The sequence below is a fragment of the Xenopus laevis genome, chromosome 3L (genome assembly GCF_017654675.1).
Source record: "Xenopus laevis strain J_2021 chromosome 3L, Xenopus_laevis_v10.1, whole genome shotgun sequence".
Classification (NCBI taxonomy): Eukaryota; Metazoa; Chordata; class Amphibia; order Anura; family Pipidae; genus Xenopus; species Xenopus laevis.
In genome coordinates, this window is record NC_054375.1 from 105928056 (window position 1) to 105943889 (window position 15834).

The following is a 15834-nucleotide window of genomic DNA, read 5'->3' on the forward strand; positions in this document are numbered from 1 at the left end:
TGGCCTATAAATATGGCCCTTGTGGTCGGGTGTGGATACTATAATCTGTATAAAGATACTTGGCACGTGACATTAGGCCTTTAAAAAGACTGGGAAACCAATTTAACTGATATCCATTATTTGAGCTGGAGTTCATTATATAGAGAAGAGACACATAATTTATAAGGCTAGTACAAGTCACTGAGGAGTTCCTTGACCATTAAAACACAAGGCTGCAGGCCAAGTCACTGAATGTAGCCTGTATTTGGGTTTCTAAATATGACTTAGGCAGTACATTATGCTTTATAATCTGCCTTTTTCCCATACTTAGTGCCTGTTTGTGCTCATATTTAATTTACAGAGGTTTTCATATAATGGGCTACAATGCCCCCAGTGCATTTTTTGAAGATGGAGCATAAAAACTGCAGTTTGTCAGGGAGTAGTTCTTAGAATATACCTGTAAATATGTATATCTATTTCTGAGGTGTAGTACACTCATTAGTGCCATTATACTGACCAGGAAAAAAGTTAATTAAATAGAATCTTGAAGTAGAAAAAATACACAAAACTAAAAGGCACAATATTAGAAAGGAGCAAAACAACACACTTTAATAACTCTATTTTGTCTGTGTGTACAATACACGACAACTTATGCAACAAACTATTAACTGATAAGGTAGTCTAGTGGTTGTGAAAAGATGAATAGAGGGCATGCAGTTCTGTGATACTACTTCAGGTAATCATCTTCAGATAATCTACTACTTCAGATAATCAGTTCTGTGGTACTACTTCAGGTAATCAGTTCTGTGGTACTACTTCAGATAATCAGCTCTGTAGTACTACTTCAGATAATCAGCTCTGTGGTACTACTTCAGATAATCAGCTCTGTAGTACTACTTCAGATAATCAGTTCTGTGGTACTACTTCAGATAATCAGCTATGTGGTACTACTTCAGATAATCAGCTCTGTAGTACTACTTCACATAATCAGTTCTGTGGTACTACTTCAGATAATCAGCTCTGTAGTACTACTTCAGATAATCAGCTCTGTGGTACTACTTCAGATAATCAGCTCTGTAGTACTACTTCAGATAATCAGTTCTGTGGTACTACTTCAGATAATCAGCTATGTGGTACTACTTCAGATAATCAGCTCTGTAGTACTACTTCACATAATCAGTTCTGTGGTACTACTTCAGATAATCAGCTCTGTAGTACTACTTCAGATAATCAGCTCTGTGGTACTACTTCAGATAATCAGCTCTGTAGTACTACTTCAGATAATCAGTTCTGTGGTACTACTTCAGATAATCAGCTATGTGGTACTACTTCAGATAATCAGCTCTGTAGTACTACTTCACATAATCAGTTCTGTGGTACTACTTCAGATAATCAGTTCTGTGGCACTACTTCAGATAATCAGCTCTGTGGTACTACTTCAGATAATCAGTTCTGTGGCACTACTTCAGATAATCAGTTCTGTGGTACTACGTTAGATAATCAGTTCTGTGGTACTACGTTAGATAATCAGTTCTGTGGTACTACGTTAGATAATCAGTTCTGTGGTACTACGTTAGATAATCAGTTCTGTGGTACTACTTCAGATAATCAGTTCTGTGGCACTACTTCAGATAATCAGTTCTGTGGTACTACTTCAGGTAATCAGTTCTGTGGCACTACTTCAGGTAATCAGTTCTGTGGCACTACTTCAGATAATCAGTTCTGTGGTACTACGTTAGATAATCAGCTCTGTAGTACTACTTCACATAATCAGTTCTGTGGTACTACTTCAGATAATCAGTTCTGTGGTACTACTTCAGATAATCAGTTCTGTGGTACTACTTCAGGTAATCAGTTCTGTGGCACTACTTCAGGTAATCAGTTCTGTGGCACTACTTCAGATAATCAGTTCTGTGGTACTACTTCAGATAATCAGTTCTGTGGCACTACTTCAGATAATCAGTTCTGTGGTACTACTTCAGATAATCAGTTCTGTGGTACTACGTTAGATAATCAGTTCTGTGGCACTACTTCAGGTAATCAGTTCTGTGGTACTACTTCAGATAATCAGTTCTGTGGTACTACGTTAGATAATCAGCTCTGTAGTACTACTTCACATAATCAGTTCTGTGGTACTACTTCAGATAATCAGTTCTGTGGCACTACTTCAGGTAATCAGTTCTGTGGTACTACTTCAGATAATCAGTTCTGTGGTACTACGTTAGATAATCAGCTCTGTAGTACTACTTCACATAATCAGTTCTGTGGTACTACTTCAGGTAATCAGTTCTGTGGTACTACTTCAGATAATCAGTTCTGTGGCACTACTTCAGATAATCAGTTCTGTGGTACTACGTTAGATAATCAGTTCTGTGGTACTACGTTAGATAATCAGCTCTGTAGTACTACTTCACATAATCAGTTCTGTGGTACTACTTCAGATAATCAGTTCTGTGGCACTACTTCAGATAATCAGTTCTGTGGTACTACTTCAGATAATCAGTTCTGTGGTACTACTTCAGATAATCAGTTCTGTGGTACTACGTTAGATAATCAGTTCTGTGGTACTACTTCAGATAATCAGTTCTGTGGTACTACTTCAGATAATCAGTTCTGTGGTACTACTTCAGATAATCAGTTCTGTGGTACTACGTTAGATAATCAGTTCTGTGGTACTACGTTAGATAATCAGTTCTGTGGTACTACGTTAGATAATCAGTTCTGTGGTACTACGTTAGATAATCAGTTCTGTGGTACTACTTCAGATAATCAGTTCTGTGGTACTACGTTAGATAATCAGTTCTGTGGTACTACTTCAGATAATCAGTTCTGTGGTACTACGTTAGATAATCAGCTCTGTAGTACTACTTCACATAATCAGTTCTGTGGTACTACTTCAGATAATCAGTTCTGTGGCACTACTTCAGGTAATCAGTTCTGTGGTACTACTTCAGATAATCAGTTCTGTGGTACTACGTTAGATAATCAGCTCTGTAGTACTACTTCACATAATCAGTTCTGTGGTACTACTTCAGGTAATCAGTTCTGTGGTACTACTTCAGATAATCAGTTCTGTGGCACTACTTCAGATAATCAGTTCTGTGGTACTACGTTAGATAATCAGTTCTGTGGTACTACGTTAGATAATCAGCTCTGTAGTACTACTTCACATAATCAGTTCTGTGGTACTACTTCAGATAATCAGTTCTGTGGCACTACTTCAGATAATCAGTTCTGTGGTACTACTTCAGATAATCAGTTCTGTGGTACTACTTCAGATAATCAGTTCTGTGGTACTACGTTAGATAATCAGTTCTGTGGTACTACTTCAGATAATCAGTTCTGTGGTACTACTTCAGATAATCAGTTCTGTGGTACTACTTCAGATAATCAGTTCTGTGGTACTACGTTAGATAATCAGTTCTGTGGTACTACGTTAGATAATCAGTTCTGTGGTACTACGTTAGATAATCAGTTCTGTGGTACTACGTTAGATAATCAGTTCTGTGGTACTACTTCAGATAATCAGTTCTGTGGTACTACGTTAGATAATCAGCTCTGTAGTACTACTTCACATAATCAGTTCTGTGGTACTACTTCAGATAATCAGTTCTGTGGCACTACTTCAGATAATCAGTTCTGTGGTACTACTTCAGATAATCAGTTCTGTGGTACTACTTCAGATAATCAGTTCTGTGGTACTACGTTAGATAATCAGTTCTGTGGTACTACTTCAGATAATCAGTTCTGTGGTACTACTTCAGATAATCAGTTCTGTGGTACTACTTCAGATAATCAGTTCTGTGGTACTACGTTAGATAATCAGTTCTGTGGTACTACGTTAGATAATCAGTTCTGTGGTACTACGTTAGATAATCAGTTCTGTGGTACTACGTTAGATAATCAGTTCTGTGGTACTACGTTAGATAATCAGTTCTGTGGTACTACTTCAGATAATCAGTTCTGTGGTACTACGTTAGATAATCAGTTCTGTGGTACTACGTTAGATAATCAGTTCTGTGGTACTACGTTAGATAATCAGTTCTGTGGTACTACGTTAGATAATCAGTTCTGTGGTACTACGTTAGATAATCAGTTCTGTGGTACTACTTCAGATAATCAGTTCTGTGGTACTACTTCAGATAATCAGTTCTGTGGTACTACGTTAGATAATCAGTTCTGTGGTACTACTTCAGATAATCAGTTCTGTGGTACTACGTTAGATAATCAATTCTGTGGTACTACGTTAGATAATCAGTTCTGTGGTACTACGTTAGATAATCAGTTCTGTGGTACTACTTCAGATAATCAGTTCTGTGGTACTACGTTAGATAATCAGTTCTGTGGTACTACGTTAGATAATCAGTTCTGTGGTACTACGTTAGATAATCAGTTCTGTGGTACTATGTTAGATAATCAGTTCTGTGGTACTACTTCAGATAATCAGTTCTGTGGTACTACTTCAGATAATCAGTTCTGTGGTACTACGTTAGATAATCAGTTCTGTGGTACTACTTCAGATAATCAGTTCTGTGGTACTACGTTAGATAATCAGTTCTGTGGTACTACTTCAGATAATCAGTTCTGTGGTACTACGTTAGATAATCAGTTCTGTGGTACTACGTTAGATAATCAGTTCTGTGGTACTACGTTAGATAATCAGTTCTGTGGTACTACGTTAGATAATCAGTTCTGTGGTACTACGTTAGATAATCAGTTCTGTGGTACTACTTCAGATAATCAGTTCTGTGGTACTACTTCAGATAATCAGTTCTGTGGTACTACGTTAGATAATCAGTTCTGTGGTACTACTTCAGATAATCAGTTCTGTGGTACTACGTTAGATAATCAATTCTGTGGTACTACGTTAGATAATCAGTTCTGTGGTACTACGTTAGATAATCAGTTCTGTGGTACTACTTCAGATAATCAGTTCTGTGGTACTACGTTAGATAATCAGTTCTGTGGTACTACGTTAGATAATCAGTTCTGTGGTACTACGTTAGATAATCAGTTCTGTGGTACTACGTTAGATAATCAGTTCTGTGGTACTACTTCAGATAATCAGTTCTGTGGTACTACTTCAGATAATCAGTTCTGTGGTACTACGTTAGATAATCAGTTCTGTGGTACTACTTCAGATAATCAGTTCTGTGGTACTACGTTAGATAATCAGCTCTGTGGTACTACGTTAGATAATCAGTTCTGTGGTACTACGTTAGATAATCAGCTCTGTGGTACTACTTCAGATAAGCAACTCGATTGGGCCTTCATTGGTTGGTAAACACGTGTGTGATTCTCCAAAGTTGCAGGTTCCCCCGGTCGCCGCTAGATGGCGCTCCCGCCCTGCACGTTCTATGAGTAAAGCCAGCTGACAGCCGCCCCGTCACATGAAACAGCGGGCACACTCGTGTCCCTACAAGCTGCCAGACGTGAGGGGGTGTCTGTCGCTGTGTTAATAATCTCCAAAGCATCGAGCCCGGTAACCTACATTTGAGTTGCTTAGTAAACTCCCCAGGCCTCCCTGCCACCTCTCTCCCCGCGCTCCCTCAGCCCAGGTGACTACACGGGGGAGGTGAAATCGCTGCACTCCTCCCAAAGTTTGTAAAGTCTTTCCAGCTCCCCCTCCCCGATGGGAGGAGAGAGCAGGAGAGGGAGGAAAGGAAGCTGTCAGGCAGCAGCACAGACACTTACCGGGGCACAGCTCTCCCCACTCCATGTCCTTGGAATGTTCTCGCAACAGAAGAAGGAGCCGTATAAGAGAGCGAGAGGTAACCGGCTCACTGTGTGCAGACAAGGGGAGTGAGTAGGGCAGAGAGGGGAGGGCTGGGGCCTAGGCTAGGGCTGGTACATGGGCAATGTCTGGGGTCAGTGTGTGAGTAGAGACTATATATATATCTAGATATATACTGGCAGACACACTAAGCCTGACTGTGAATATGGGCACAGAGGAGGTTCTCTAACTATATACACTTTGCTCTAATCTCTGCTAATTGTCCTGTCAGTAGCATGGGCCCATTACTGCTAATAACCCCCAGTGAGAAATGATGAGCCACTTAATGGCTGACACGGTGGCACCCTTCATTACTTCTCATCTATACTGTAAAGGAACTGAAGAAATGGCCCTGTGTTTCCTTCTGCTACACACATTCCCCACACACCTCTGTCTGTATCGGCTCTTTCCATTAATCAGCTCAGGTCAGTAACCTGACACAGTCCCATTAGAATCCTGTGAGTTCATATGGAGAGGAGCGTGATGCACAGTGTTGGTATTGAGTACGTGTTTTGCATACACCGCGCTTGCCTACTGGAAAAAAGTGTGTTGGATGGATCCATTCTTTTCAGCTGCTAATGTGTTTTATGAAACAGACAGCCGCTACACGAATTCTTTCCCAGTAAGAAGTGATCATTTTGTTACAGGGGTTGTTCACCTTTAAATTAACTTTTAGTATGACCTAGACATTGACATTCTCAGGCAATCCGCAACTGGTGTTTATGTTTCGTGTTTTTTTTCAATTATGTAGCTTCCTGTTCAGCAGCTCTGCCGTTTGTTATTTCAATGGCTGTTGCTAGGGTCCAGTTTTCCCTAGAAACCAGGCAGTGGTTTGAACAAGAGAATATGACTAGCAGAGGGAATGAAAAGAAGAAGGTTAGGTGATAAAAAGTAACAATAACAATAAAATTGTAGCCTTAGAGAGCAATACTTGTTTGCCTGACCCCCATTATAAAGCTGGAAGAGACAGAAGAAGACAAATAATTTAAAAACTATAAAAAAAGACCAATTGCAAACTTGCTAAGAATAGGACATTAGATAACATACTAAAAGTTAACTTAAAGGGATACTGTCATGGGAAAATTGTTTTTTTTTTTTCAAAATGAATCAGTCAGTAGTGCTGCTCCAGCAGAATTCTGCACTGAAGTTTCTCAAAAGAGCAAACAGATTTTTTTATATTCAATTTTGAAATCTGACATGGGGCTAGACATATTGTCAATTTCCCAGCTGCCCCAGGTCATGTGACTTGTGCTCTGATAAACTTCAATCACTCTTTACTGCTGTACTGCAACCAAACAAAAGAACAATGGGAAGGTAACAGCTCCCTAACACAAGATAACAGCTGCCTGGTAGATCTAAGAACAGCACTAAATAGTAAAAACCCATGTCCCACTGAGACACATTCAGTTACATTGAGAAGGAAAAACAGCAGCCTGCCAGAAAGCATTTCTCTCCTAAAGTGCAGGCACAAGTCACATGACCAGGGGCAGATGGGAAATTGACAAAATGTCTAGCCCCATGTCAGATTTCAAAATTGAATATAAAAAAATCTCTTTTGAGAAATGGATTTCAGTGCAGAAGTCTGCTGGAGTAGCACAATTAACTGATGTGTTTTGAAAAAAAACATGTTTTCTGATGACAGATTCCCTTTAAATGTAAACCATGCCTTTAAGCAGTGATTCGTATCCTGTTTGGCCTAAGTCTAGCATTTCTTGCACTGGCAAAATCCATATGTGTAAATTACAGGCTGCACAGACACAAGGCAGGCCTGGAATTGAACACCCACCTTGAGAAGATGTTGCTTACAACGCTCCTTTGTGTGCTTTGCCTGCACTTGCACCATATGAATCTCAATGAGCAATGCAATGAGGCAACACATCCATATTTTACACTGGTAATTTGCATCCACGCTGCAGATAATCTTGCTGCCTAGCAGGAACCCATAAATTCTGTAGTTTTTTTGGCATTCTCAGCTGATGGAATCTAGTTTAAATCTCATTTTTTTTCAAGTTAATTTTTTTGAGTTTAGATCCCCTTTTAAGTTATGATGTAAATATCCATGCTGGAAAGCGCCCAAGAACAACAGGATTAAAAGTGAATAGTGTAAACACAATAGAACAAGTGGAACCTCAACATAATACATAGAAGTCACATTGCCAGCATGTCATTACTTTATATGGTAATCTCTACATGCCAAATATGGTATACTATGGAATTCTGGTATATTACAGGTATGGGATCCGTTATCCAGAAAACTCCAAATTATGGAAAGGCCATCTCCTATAGACTCCATTTTATCCCAATAATCCACATTTTTAAAAATGATTTCCCTTTTTCTCTGTAATAATAAAATAGTCCCTTGTACTTGATCCCAATTAAAGTGGACCCGTCACCCAGACATGAAAATCTGTATAATAAAAGTCCTTTTTAAATTAAACATGAAATCCAATTTCTTTTTTTTAATAAAGCATTCATAGCTGTTGTAAACTCATTTAAAAATATCAGCTGTCAATCAAATATTGCCTACCCCGCCTCTATGCCTAGGCATAGAGGCGGGGCAAGCAATTACTTTCACTTTCCATTCAGCACTTCCTAGATGTCACCGCTCTCCCCACATTCCCCCAGCTCTCTTAACCATTTAATTGTGTAACCAGTGCATGGTGATGGGCATTGGGTCCCTGTCCCCTGTTGCACAAACAAGATTCTGAGATTATGTAAGGATTGCCTTAATAACAGTGTCCACAAAATGGCTCCTTCCTGGTTGCTATAATTTTGAATTCCCAGACTGATGGAAACAATATTCAAATAATTTACACAGTGTAATTAAAGTTCATTTTGCTTGACTAACATGATAAAATAGGGTTTGGAATAATTTTGTTTGGGTGACGGGTCCACTTTAAGATATAATAAGCCTTTTTGGAGGCAAAACCAGCCTTTATGGTTCTTACATTGAATGCCTCAGATAAGCCTACAATGGCGGCTGCCATACTTCATGGTTTGGCTTCTGCATAGACTGCTAGACTGCAGTGAGGCAGCAGAGGTGGAATGTTTGATGTCCCCATAGTATTTGTTCAACAGGAAGTAAATATATAACATAGTTTACAGCATCCTTGAAGTGATATTATATTAGCATCATAAATGTATTTTTGCTTATTCAGATTAACTTGGATAAGGATATGTATCTGCTTTTTTGTGTTGATGCATTTAAGGTATATTTATACATGGGATTTCTTTAGTTGGGGTTCTCATTCTGTTTACTGACATTGCACAAACTCAAGCTTGGGAGACACGTTATTTCTTTAGTTGCTGCGCCACAGCTCTCTGAAGACAACATGTACCTTTGGGACCATGATGTTGCATCTGTGGTTGTCATGCCAACTGATCCCAAGAACTCTGTATTTTGGGATATGGTTTGTATCCTCACTAGAGAATATTATGCAAAGGATAAAAAAAAATCTTGAAAACAACACATCTTGAGTTGTTGATATGTTATAGAATACAGAATCCTTATAGAACCTTATAGTTATTTTAGACAAAATAAAATACATAGTATTTTTAAATGATATGTCTTGGCGGATCTGGCATTGTATGACACTGTAAACAGATGCTAGAAACTTTCTTTGCATGGGTGGTGCACCTAGCATGCAGTTGCCCAGCTACTGAAGTATTGCTGCAGTAAAATGAAAACTTGTTGATATTGATGCTTCCTAAGTTACATTCAATACCTACCTGCATTTGTTCATGGGTTTTTGTTCATTAGGTGATGATGGTGTTTTGGACGGGATAATCAGACCAGGTTTACAAGGGAGCCCTGAAAAGAAGAAAAGAAAGTCTAGCCTACAGGTGAGCATTGGAATAGCTACAACCATAAACCATAGCATCCAATATATGACAATACAACCCTTGCACAAAAGTACATCAATTAGAAATATCTAATAGACAAATTAAATCAAACACAATACATTGCCAAACAGTAACAAATACTAAAAAGAAACACAAAAACCAAAAGTAGTTTAGTGGATGCCACCAAGGTTTAGAAATATAAAGATGGAAGCAAGCTTCTGCATGTCTAAAAGGTTCTATATTGTAGTATTAGTTTCTCTTGATTTATACATGCTCAGCTCACTTAAAGGTACAGTAACATCAAAATATTAAAGTATTTTAAAGTAATACAACTATAATGCAGTGTTGCCCTGCACTGGTAAAACTGGTGTGTTTGCTTTAGAAACACTACTATTGTTTATATAAATAAGCTGCTGCGTAGCAATGGGGGCAGCCATTCAAATGGGAAAAGGCTCAGGTTACACAGCAGATAAGCTATGTAGAACATAATGGTGTTATCAGTTATCCACTATTTAACCTGTGCCATATAGCCTTTTTCAATTAACACCATTGCTACGCAGCAGCTTGTTTATATGAACTATAGTAGTGTTTCTGAAACAAACAGATCAGTTTTACCAGTGCAGGGCAACAGTACATGATGTTTTAATTTTTTGGTGTTACTGTTCCTTTAATTAGGTATAAAGTACAATGGGATCTACTCATGTATAATGGAATCATTATTATTTTTTTCATAATATTTTTATTATATATTGATACATCTGTCTTTTTTTTTTTCTTCTTTCTTTACATTAGGCACCCGTGACTCCACTTATTTCAGAATATGCTCCACCAGCCAACACAAGCTCAGATCATCTGATAGCTTCCAATCCCTTTGATGATGACTACAATATTTCATCTCCTGCGGCTTACCACTTTTTTAGTAATCCTGGATATGTTGGGTTTGAGGATTATGGTCATTTTGGGATACCACAAAACACATCACCTAGATCATCCACACGATTTTGTACTCCGTATGCTTTCAGAGATCATGTACGTCATTTTTCTCAGGATGGCATGGCTATGGCATTTGGAAGACCTTCCTCTTTCAGTATGGGAATACAGGAAAATTCAAAGTTTGAAAACCAATTGTTTTTTAGCGCGGGAGTTGGTCAGACTATCACACTGCCAGGTCAGCACTTTAGATGTAATCGCAATGAGAACCTTAACCCCATGACCACATATAGCTCTTTTCAGTCAAACTCTAGTAGAGACCCTGGTCACACTTTGAATAATAATCAGCAGCTGGAAACATGCCATACTTTTCCTCAGTCACAAAGTCACCTTATACACCTAAAGACCACAGTATCAGGCCGGAATTCTAACATAACCTCTGCTCCTCAAAACAGTAAACAAGATTTTGAATCAGTCATACATTCTGGTCCCTCTAAAAGTCATAATAGCCATGTGATTTGTACAGAGAATCCCCATTCTGATTGTGCTGATGTTGTAAATGGTGGTCAGACTACTGGAAACCAAGGCAGGCTTCATGTACCAAAGTCATCCAAAGCCAATATAACCACCAATGAGAAATGCAACAGATGGCTTCTTCGTTCTTCTAGGTGTGGCCATTTGCCCTCAGAGTTCTTATACTCCTGTGGAATTTGTTCTGTAGAAGTGAGTAACCTTCAAGATGCCATCATGTGTGAATTGTCTTGTCAGAAATGGTTTCACCGAAGCTGCACTGGTATGACTGAGATTGCTTATGCTCTTCTTACTGCAGAAACCTCAGCAATTTGGGGTTGTGACTCCTGTATGGCAAAGAAGGATGTACAGTTAGTGCATATCAGGAAATCCATTGAATAGCTTCTGAAAAAGCTTTGTTTTTTTTTTTTTGGCGAATGTATAAAATAAGATAGGTTAGAAGCAATGTTAACTAAATTATTTCACTTGATCCTCATTTGCTTATTGTGGGATATTTATAAATGGAAAATGTACTGTATTTAACTTTTTGTTGGTTGTCATTTTCATGGGCCTCACATTGCTTATTCTGTGCACAGAGCACTTTATCAGTGCATATCAAGAGCAAGGGCTTTTATATTGCCTGCCTCCTTTGAAACAAGTCTGTAATTCTTCATAGACAGAAAAGTAACATTTATTCATAATTGCAAGGTGTATCATTAACTTGAAGTCTATTGTAATTGTATCCGAATGAGAAACACTATGAAATTCTCCACTCATACTGTATGTAAATGCACAGAAAAATACTGTTTGCATACATTCTTATATTACTTTTCGTTAAAATATGGCATGTTGGTGTCATATTGTCTTATGTTTGACACAAGTTTATGTTTATCTAAATGTACTTCAGTTGGTAGCATTTAGCCGTGCCAACACTATCTTGTAGTGTTTTTTATTAAAACATTTTATCGGACAGATACTCAGGACTGATGGAATCATAATATTTCTTTGTATTCTATCAGCTTAATAGACAGAGCACATACATTCAGCTTTCATTCATCACTTTAATGGTTTAACAATAAAATCAGATGAATAAATAGAGGATACATCTGAAATGACCATGACCATCTCACTCCTACATTTCTGTAAAACCAATGACTCGATCTTGTTACGACTGAAACGGATCAGTGATGATATGACAACAAATTGCTGGCTACTACACTTATCATCAGCATTTTTTGTGTTCCATCCTTCCATGTTGTAAAATTCCTTGCACTATTTTTTTTTTTTAAATCACTTAGCTGTGTATGATGAGTGCCATTCCTCTTTATTTTGCACATTATGAAGACACTGGCTCAGTTATTCACTCTGAACAAGTAACTAATGAAACTCATCGGTCACAGTTAAATATATTGTTGGGCTTTAATCAATTTTACAAAATTCTTAACACCAAAATGTACAAAACCCATTCTTCAGGCTTTTGAAAGATAAAATACAATGAAGGAGATTTGGACATTACTGATTATGAAGCTACGGGTATGCTTAAAGAATCAGGCAAAGGCAACTTAGAGATTTTGTTGCTTCACTTTTGCACTATATGCCCCCACCCCAATGGGCGCTGAATATGTGACCATGAAGTGTCTTGAATTTTTTTTAAAGCTATAAAAATCTGTTTTGATTTTGTATTTAATTGCAAATAGGCCCAGTAGGGCAATTTTGTCTCATTGCCTAAATAAGCACTTTAGTTAATTGATGGATGGTGTAGATCAAATCAGAATAATATGTGTAGAATGTGATTTTTTTATATTGATGCAGAGTGACTTATTTTTAAATTAAATATAACAGATTTGTTCAAATGTTGCTGTAATCATTGGCTGTAAGAATGTGCTAATGTGTTTTGCTATATTCTAGCAATTTAATTGTTGGAGGAAAGACACCCACACTAATATCAGCCTTAATGTACTTTGATGTTTGAGTGCTTTAGAAATCTTAGAATACAATGCAGATTAATTTTAGAAGGGAAGCATGACAGGCTGTTCAGCTATAGAGAATTTGGTTTACTATTTGGTTTTGTAGTCAACTGTGTTGGTGATTTGTTTCTGATTTGTTTCAGTTAAGTGTGCAGTAAGTAAGTTAAGCAGTACTTTACCATCCTTAGAACATTCAGGTAGAAAGAGAGCACATTATTTTTTAATAAAACCTAATTTACCTGGGAATATATTTTCTACTTGCTGTCCCATCATACAGGGTTCATTAGTGGTTTCTTGTGAAGTGTTGGGATCATTCTAAAACATATTTATTTTTCTCCCAGTAAAATGTATTTAAAAAATTTAGTACATTGCTAAAAAGAAAAAAACCATATTTTATCAGTTTAATAAAATTTGAATTCTACTTTTGCTTTTGGATTTGTATTGTTTACTTGCATGGCACTCATTAAAACACTTCTGGAAATACACTTTAGGGTTACTTATAGACTTACATAGCTGCTACATTGTATTAGTATAGTTGCCACTTGATCAGTCCACTACAAGTTAGAATGTGAAAGCAAAGCTCTGATTGGTTGCTCTGGGTAACTGTGCTGTTGCAGTTAATCCCGTTTATGTAAATAAGTACCGTAGTAATGTTGGTTTGATCTCTTTCTGCTAGTAGTAGATTACTGAAAAAGATGCTGGGGTTTATTTATGAAAAATCAGGCCTTTGCTTTCATGTATTAGACTGTATTAAATCAGCCTCACTGTCTGATGTTCAGTGACCTCTTATACGTTCAGCTGCTTGCTTGGGCTCTAATGGGAATAAAGGTATCAAGGGCCCTACCAAGTAAACATATTAAACATATCACATTATATAACATAAATACGTGTGTGTGTGTTCTGTACTGCAAGTCAGTAAAATGCAAAATGTGGAATTTCATATAGAACTGTGTCAGTGGGAGCTGGGCCTGCTAAAAATTATAGTTGGAATCACACCTATTTTTGATTTTTTAATCCAGATCTGTTTTAATTAATCTTTAGTGCAACAACAAAATGATAATTTACAAAAACCGTTTACAGTGACTGTATGAAGGGCTACATAATGCTAGACATTTATGGTTTAACAGTTTAACCACCCCAGGACATATCAGCATGTGTACTTCTTTGTATGCTCCTTGAAATAGATTCATGTAATAATGCAGGTATGAGATCCTTTATCTGGAACCCATTATCCAGAAAGCTCCGAAGTACAGAAAGGCCATCTCCCATAGACTCCATTTTATCCAATAATCCAAATAAAACAGTACCTTGTACTTGATCCAAATTAAGATATAATTAATCCTTATTAGAAGCATAAGCAGCCTTTTGGGTTCATTTAATGTTTACATGATTTTCTAGTAGACTTGAAGGTATGAAGATCCAAATTACGGAAAGATCTGTTATGTGGAAAACCGCTGGCCTTGAGCGTTCTGGATAACATACCTGTACATAGATTTGTATGCCTTTACATAAATCATGCTGTTTTGCATGTATACACTTAAAGGGGTCTCAGCCAACAAATGCATTTAGTTTTCCTCTGATCACTATTACAGGTTACATTAATATTTTATTTTAAGTGGTTTCTAATATTTTAGCAGGCTTATTGTACTGGATGGCAAATCTTCCATGTAGTTTACACATCAGATTTCTTCAGTCCCATTATATTTTCACCCATGCTATTGCATCTGACTTATAGGATGCATTCTGTCGATCTGACACCATCCTACAGTTTAGGCTTAAACTTTGAATCAGTAAGGATGACCCACCGGGCCCACTGTATCAGTGATGGTCAGCCAGTTAGTAATGTTGTATACTACATACGTAAATAATGTAAATAAATAATGTTTTGTCTATTACCTATGGTACCTGCACCTTTGCTGTTACATTTATTCCTATTGCTCATATAAAATCAGATGTGGGCGATCACAAGGGCATAGAGGACTTGCATATGGTGACTTGCCCACACTGAAAACTGGGTGTAGTTCCACTCATACAAGAGTTGCAGCGTACAGCAGCTTTTCTTGCCTACAATAATTCATTTTTAATCCACTTTTAGTTTGTGACGCTTTTGTCACATTTGCACAGAGTTAATTAGACCCCTTCCTAAAGCTGAATTCCTTGGTAACACTGGGTCGTTGCTATGCAACATGTTGTGATCTTACATTAAATATATCTTTAAATCCTTCAGTACTCAAAGGAATACATTGTTTCTTTGGGGCAGAATGAACCACCTATTATGCATAAGTGCTAGCATTCAAACAGATGTACAGCTATGTTAAGGAAGCTAGTATTATTTTAATCCCCTAACTATTCCCTGGGTGATACTGGTGTATGCCAATTACTGATTAGGAGGTCCCAAAGCACATGATGATGTTTTTGTAAGCAGTAGGAAACAAAAGGGGCTTGTGTAGTAGGGTTGCCACCTGGCCGGTAAAAATGATGCCTGATGCCAATGTTATTAAGGGCTCTTACACACGGGCGTTTTTCCTGCCTTCCCCTGCGTTGTGCTTTCTTTCATTCAGCCACAGGGGAGCGCAGGAGTCCGGGCCGGAACTAGGGGTAGGCAGAGTAGGCACGTGCCTAGGGCGCAAAGGTGGAGGGGTGCCAGGCACGTACTTACTCCTACCCCTAGTCTGGTCCCTTCTCTGCCGACCGCCCATCTGTGCGCATACGCAATCGCATGCGTCGATTCGCGCAGAAGCGTCTCTGCGCTGAATGGTCTTTTTGCGCATGCGCAGAAGCGCGCAACTAGCCGGCGCAGCATTCGGGCAGGCTGCCTAGGGCGCCTGCCCG

The 15834-nt window shown here is 38.2% G+C and overlaps 1 protein-coding gene across 1 annotated transcript; it reads left to right on the forward strand.

Annotated features, from left to right (window-relative positions):
• The first annotated feature begins 5472 nt into the window (after positions 1–5472).
• On the forward strand, positions 5473–11573 carry pygo1.L (pygopus family PHD finger 1 L homeolog). The gene is made up of 3 exons (XM_018253056.2): positions 5473–5750; positions 9513–9595; positions 10388–11573. Exons 1-3 carry the CDS (start codon positions 5612–5614, stop codon positions 11435–11437), a joined length of 1272 nt encoding a protein of 423 aa, XP_018108545.1. The 5' UTR covers positions 5473–5611; the 3' UTR covers positions 11438–11573.
• Positions 11574–15834: the final 4261 nt, after the last annotated feature.